Source organism: Coptis chinensis, chromosome 1, assembly GCF_015680905.1.
Source record: "Coptis chinensis isolate HL-2020 chromosome 1, ASM1568090v1, whole genome shotgun sequence".
Classification (NCBI taxonomy): domain Eukaryota; kingdom Viridiplantae; phylum Streptophyta; class Magnoliopsida; order Ranunculales; family Ranunculaceae; genus Coptis; species Coptis chinensis.
This window is the reverse complement of record NC_141456.1, coordinates 88,730,106-88,736,843: the sequence shown is the minus strand read 5'-3', so window position 1 is coordinate 88,736,843 and position 6,738 is coordinate 88,730,106. Positions and strand designations below refer to the sequence as shown.

The 6,738-nt window shown below is 40.0% G+C and overlaps 1 protein-coding gene across 1 annotated transcript; it reads left to right on the top strand.

Annotated features, from left to right (window-relative positions):
• The first annotated feature begins 1,780 nt into the window (after window positions 1-1,780).
• On the top strand, window positions 1,781-2,719 carry LOC147525688 (uncharacterized). Its single transcript, XM_086580363.1, has one exon. It carries the CDS (start codon window positions 1,781-1,783, stop codon window positions 2,717-2,719), a length of 939 nt encoding a protein of 312 aa, XP_086436489.1.
• The last annotated feature ends 4,019 nt before the right edge of the window (window positions 2,720-6,738 follow it).

Below are 6,738 nucleotides of genomic sequence, written 5' to 3'. Positions count from 1 at the left end.
ACGGATGGATCAAGTTTGAAAAATCCTGAATCAGTAACCGTTGGGGATGCTGACATGGAGGGCCAGAATGTTGTTGGTGGAAATCAACAAATGGTAAGTCGGGCCCAAGCCCTCGAGTTTAGAAATGAAGAAGCCCATGGGGATTTCCTGGGTTTGGGCCTTGGACTAGCCTATAAGGAACATGCCTTAGTTATCTGGGGTTTGGGTTCTTCAGAGATGGATCTGGATATACAAAAGGTGACTATGGTGGATGGGGCACATAAAGCCCAAGAGGAAAAGTTGGTTTCTCTAGAAGGTACAGATGGAGGCCTAGGGGTTCTAGCTCTGAGGAAAGGATCTTTGGGAACAGATAACAGATCTGGAGATGATCACGCCTCGCCGAAAGATCTCTCACCTTGTTCCAAGACACTCATACCTTTTCTTGAGAATACCAAACGAGATGGGATGCCTCAAACCAACCCATCAGCTGGAATAGAACAACCCTCTTTCAGGTTCTCTGGACTACCTCCACGTGGAAGGGGTTTTAAGACGTTGGTGTCTCGAGGAAAAGGTAAAGGGTCGGTTAAACGGAGAGCTGGATCAATACAAGGGGTTGGTGTGGGAGAAAAACAAAAGCTCATTGTAAGTTATGGAAGAAAGCTTGAAAATATGGATGATGGTGAATGGGAAAGATATTGTATTAGAAGGGTAGTAAAACAATCAAAAAGAGCGAAAAGAGTGGCTGATGATCTGAGAGCTAGAGGACTGGGACACTTGCTCATTCCTAAAGAAGCACCAGTGATTAGCATTTCAAGTGAGTCAATGGTATCAACTGAACCATCTATCTCGAATAGATCCTTGGATTCTACCATCCCATCTGATATATCAGGTCACTCCATCCTAGAAGATCAAATTCCCTCAGATGCGTTTACATAATGGGGGGAAGAGTATAACTCTCTAGGAGGCGATACTAAATTGGGGATTCATAATGGTGGAGTGCAAGAGGAAGTGTCTGTTGGGAACATGCCTGTGGATCTTGCTCAAGGAAGCTTGGAAGGAGGTGGGTACGACTCTGAAGACAGCATTACTCAGATAAGTTTCCCACAACCAAAGCCAATAGCTGTGGATGATTCCTTGGTGATAAAAAAGGGATCCTATATAGATAAGAAACAGTATAAGGGGGAATGTTCAGGTAAGTTCAGTGGAGATAATGAGGAAAGTGGAGTTGGTAAGAGTAATATATGTGGTAGTGATGAGCCCGAAAGCAGTGGGGTTCGGTGTCTTCTCGGGGGTTTCGGCAGCCGTCCCACAACAGCTGCCTCGTCAACCATGATACAAGCCTGGAATTGCCGGGGAATAAGTTCCTCCACGACAGTTCAAAATCTAAAGGACTTAATAGGTAGGTTTGACCCTGATATTATATGTCTGTCTGAAACAAAAGTTGGAATTGAAAGGATGCAAGGGATAAGTAGGATGGTTAAGTACAGGGGATGTTACTGTGTTCCAGCTATGGGTCGGAGTGGGGGTCTTGCTGTTCTCTGGAAAGAAGGGGTGGACCTGGAAATCTTGGGGGCAACTAGGAACCAGGTTGACAGGTAAACTGAATAATTATTATTGCACTGAATCTTGGTTTTTTTCCTTTGTTTATGGGGAATCCTTAGCATGTAATAGGCATAAAGTTTGGTCGGAGCTCAGGGATGTAGCTACCTTGATTCTTGGACCTTGGTGTATGTTTGGGGATTTCAATGCCATTACATCTCTCAATGAAAAAATTGGGGGTAGGAGTATTTTTTATAAGAGTATGGTGGAGTTTAATGGGCTGATAAATGATCTTGGGTTGATTGACCTAGGGTTTAAGGGACCAAAGTATACTTGGAGCAATAACAGAGCCCCTCAAAGTCACATAATAGAGAGACTAGATAGAGCTGTAGCTACTGATGCCTGGGTTATCCTCTTTCCTAACATGCATGTGTACAATGTGGTTAATGCTAGCTTTGATCACCTGTCTATCATGATAAATCTTAATGCTAAGGATGATAATAGAGTTGAACATGAAAAACCTTTTAGATTTTACAATATGTGGTTCACTGATAATACTTGCATACCTGTTATAGATACTGCTTGGAATTCTATTTCTCATGACTTGCCTGATATTAATGTTATCCTTAAACATAAGATGACACAACAACATCTTTCTATTTGGAATAAGAAGGTGTTTGGCAACATCTTTACTAATATTAAAAAAGTTAATAAAGAGCTAGAAGATGTGTTGAAAAAACCTTTCTCCCTAACCAACTATGAAAAAGCAAAAGGCTTAAAAACTGAGCTGTTTGAGTGGTTGGTTAAGGAGGAAAGTTTTTGGAAACAGAAATCCACTATTCATTGGTTGAAGGAGGGTGAAAAAAACACTAAGTTTTTCCACCTCCCAACCATCTTTAGAAGAAGGAAAAACAGCATTGAGAAGCTACAGAAGCAAGGGGGAGGATGGAGTGTAGGGAGAACTGAAGTAGGGGAGAATATAAACTCCTACTTTAGAGATCTCTTCAACTCTGACCATCCCCAAAGAAATGATAGCATCCTTAATTTGTTCAAACCCTGTATCACTGATAAGGAAAATGAGAGCCTTACTGCCATCCCTACTTATGAGGATATTTGCGAACTGTTAAAAAGATGGGTAGCCTTAAGGCTCTCGGACCTAATGGGTTCCAAGGGTGTTTCTATCAAAACACATGGGACATAGTGGGCAGCATCATTGTTGCTTTTGTGAAGGATTTTTTTTACTAAGGGGGAGCTTAACCCCACTTTTAATGAAACTTACATTGCCCTTATTCCTAAGATAAACAATCCTAAGACTGTGGCAACTTTTAGGCCTATCAGTCTCTGCAATTTCTGTTATAAAGTCATTTCTAAGATTTTACCCAATAGGTTAAAGGGGTACCTAAATAAAATTGTTTCTCCCTTTCAAGGGGCCTTCATAAAAGGGAGAAATATAGGAGATAATACTGGTTTGGCTTGTGAACTTTTTCATCACATGAAAAACATGAAAGACAAGAATCATGGGTGGGTTGCTTTAAAGATGGATATGGAAAAAGTCTATGATAGAGTGGAATGGTCTCTAGTGGATAACATCTTTGAGAGGCTGGGGTTTAGCCAAAGATGGAGGAGTTTGATTAAGCAATGTATATCTACTGTTTCCTTCCAAGTCCTTTTGAATGGGAGTCCTCTTAATAAGATCATCCCTGAAAGAGGCCTTAGACAGGGGGATCCTCTACCACCTTATCTCTTTATCATCATGTCTAAGGATCTATCAAGGATGATTGCCAAAGCTGAGGATGAGGAGAAAGTCCATGGGATTAAGATCAGGAGAGCTTCTCCTCCCATCTCCTACCTCCTCTATGCTGATGACTTAATCATGTTCACTAGAGGTAATCTTGAGGATGGGGGTCACCTTAAGGACATCCTCCAAGACTACTGTCTTTTTTACAGGCAACCGATTAATTTTGATAAGTCAAGCATGTTTTTTAGTAGAAACATCAAGTTTAGAAACAAAAAATAAAGTTAAAAAGTTTTGGAAGATGAGACTTTTGATCCAAAGGATAAGTATTTAGGGATCCCTATTATGCTTTCTCAAAGGAAGGCAGATTTTTTGACTTCTTAGTGGACAAGATCCATAATAAGATTAAAATTTGGAAGGCTAAGGTACTCTCACAGTGGCGGGGGGCTACCCTAATCCAGTCTGTGGTACAATCCACTCCTCTTTATGCTATGTCTACTTATATGCTTCCCAAGTCTACCTGTGACAAAATAGACAAAGCATGTAGAGACTTTTTTTGGCATGGTTCTAAAAATTCAAAAAGTGTCCATACCATTGGGTGGGACAACTTATGTAAACCCAAGTCTAAAGGAGGATTGGGGTTCAAAAAGATGAGAGACATAAATGTAGCTATGCTAGCCAAGCTTCCTTGGAAAGCTGCTACTGATATTGAATCTATATGGACAAAGACCCTTGCTAGTATATTTGGAAAAAACTGGATTGGGGAGGTGTGGAAACCACCTGGGTATGCCTCCTTTTTTTAGAAAGGCATACACAAAACTTTCAATCTTATTAATGGAGGTTTGGTCTGGGGGATCCATAGTGGTACTTCCACATCTGTTCTGGATGACCCTTGGGTGATCTGTAATGGGAAACCCAAGACTCATAGAGAACTAGGGATGGAGGATCCTAGACTTGAAGATCTCCATGTGGCTGACCTGTTCCATGAGGATAGGACTGGATGGGATGAGGCCAAGCTCACAACCTTCTTCCCTCCTTTCCTAGTTGCAAGAATCAAGGAAGTTATGATCAGACCTTTGGGTCTAGGGAAGGATAGGATGGTTTGGAGTGGGGAGAAGTCAGGGAGATTCACAGTGAAATATGCTTACAAACACATATCGATGGATAATGGTATAGGGCAGAGTTCTAGCTTTAATAAAAACACTGTGAAGCACATTTGGAAAGCTAGAATACTAGCCAATCTCCAGATGTTCCTTTGGAAAGTGTACATGTATGCTTTGCCAATGGGGGAAAGGCTGGCTTCTAAGAAGATGTTGGGGGACTTCTCCTGTCCCTTGTGCTACAAATGTTTGGAAACAGATAGTCATCTGTTTTTTGGCTGTGAATGGTCCAGACTTCTGTGGTTCTCATCAGGCTTAGGTCTGAGAATGGAAAACAAGGGTAGTAATAATGCCAAAGAATGGATTACAAAATTTCTTAGTTGGTGCAATAGCAAGAGCCAACAGATATCTCAGGCAGGAGTTCAGGCTTGCTATCTGCTACACAACATTTGGAAAACAAGAAATGAAGCAAAGTTTGAACACAGGGTTCCAAACAGGGAGAGAACTTTTAGAATAAGTAAACTGGAGGCCTGCAAATGTAACAATGGTTTTACAGAAAGCAACATTCAGAATGAGACCTCTAACCCCCCTGAGTTTACTTTTGACCAGTCTAAATATGATTTAGACTCTATGTTCCCTGAGATTCCTAATGATTGTATTAACATAAGGTTTGATCTTTGCTTTTCAGTTACCCAGAGAGGGAAGTAATTTGGAACAATAGCTTGGGACTCGGAAGGTAGAGTGGTAGGGGCAGGCACTAGAAAGTTCTAAGCCAAGTCAGCAGAGGAAGCAGAGATGGTTGCGGCTGAGGTGGCAATAAGACTTGCTCTTGCCTTTGGGTGGACTGTAGTGTACATAGAAGGGGACTATTTAGAGGTTATAAAGGCTTTAAATAGCCAGTCTTGTTCATGGATGTATGAGAGCTTGAGAGATTATGTTGTTAAGTTAAGCTATGATTTTGTGTTTTGTAAGTTTAAGTGGATAAACAGGAGGTCTAATGGTGAGGCACATTTGTTAGCAAAATGGGCCTCCCATCTGCAGTAAATGGATCAGCTACCACAATGTATCCTGACAAACAAGATTACCCCTGTACTGGTTTAGTGGTTTATTTATGAATATATAAGGTATTATCGAAAAAAAAAATAACCCTAATTGACAACTAAACTAAAGAAGGGAGTAGCCCAATTTTGTTTAGCCTCAACCTTCTTTATATAGGAGAGGGTTCGGTTTACAATTTTGTGCATGGGCTTTGGAGCTATGTTTTGGGCCATTAAATCAATCCCAAAACCTAATTACTTAAGTCCAAAAAGGGTTTCTCTGTTGGAAATTACTACAATAGCCTTTTCTTCCACTTTTACTACTTTGATTGGATCAAGGCCTAAACCATTAGAAAAAACTTTTCGAGTCGGTCGTTTTGACATATAGTAGACCCAATTCCGAGGTCTGAGTCAAAAGATACAGCTTGCGTAAGTTCTATTGACTTTTAGGCTCTATTTCTGCCCGCGTTGACTTTGACTTTTTAGCTTTGACTAGGCTTTTTCTCCTTAAAACTTGGACTTTAAACATAGAACTTCTTAGCAACCAACCTTTGCTCATTTCACTTGCAAAAGTGACATATTTCTTCACATATTTAACTCTAATACTTGAAATACACAAAAACACGTAAACAGTACTAACTTTTATTTATTATACACATAATTGATCTAAATGTAATATTATTAGGGGGTTAAAACTACAATTTTGGACTCTAATCACTTACAGAAAGTTATTGATGGTAATTTTGCTATAGCGGTAAAAGTGTTGTCATCATCAGGGGTTGCCTCCAATATTGCAGAGGCTGTACATGCATTAAAGGAGAAACACCCAATGCGACAACCACCTGTGAGAGCAACTATTCCTCTTGTTGAGTGATCAGTTCCCAAATGTGTATTTTATTATCCTTATATTACTGTATTACAACCATTCTTACACTAAATGAAAAGACAACTCATAGCTTTTATTGCCCTTTTTAGGTTACAGAGAATTTCAGACAACTTATCATAAATGCTGCGTCTTAGCACTAGAAGAAGCCTTAATCACGCTTATTATGAAGGCCAAAAGATTCCATGAAAAAGTGCTGAAAAAGTGAAAGTCAAAGGTCAAAGCTCTCAACTCAGAAGACCAGAGATGGAGGCCCTTATCTCAAAATATGGCATTCTCCGAAACCTATCTTGGTCAAGAAGAAATCAGAAAGCAAAAACAAAAAGTGAAGTGTGAGGTGTCTCAATTATAATGGAGAAGGGCAAATCAGTAAAAGGCAAAAGTAGGGGTATATAATCTAAATGTTATGGAGAGAGAAAAGTACCTATATTTAATCTAGTGGCATGTAGGATTTATTTTCATTTA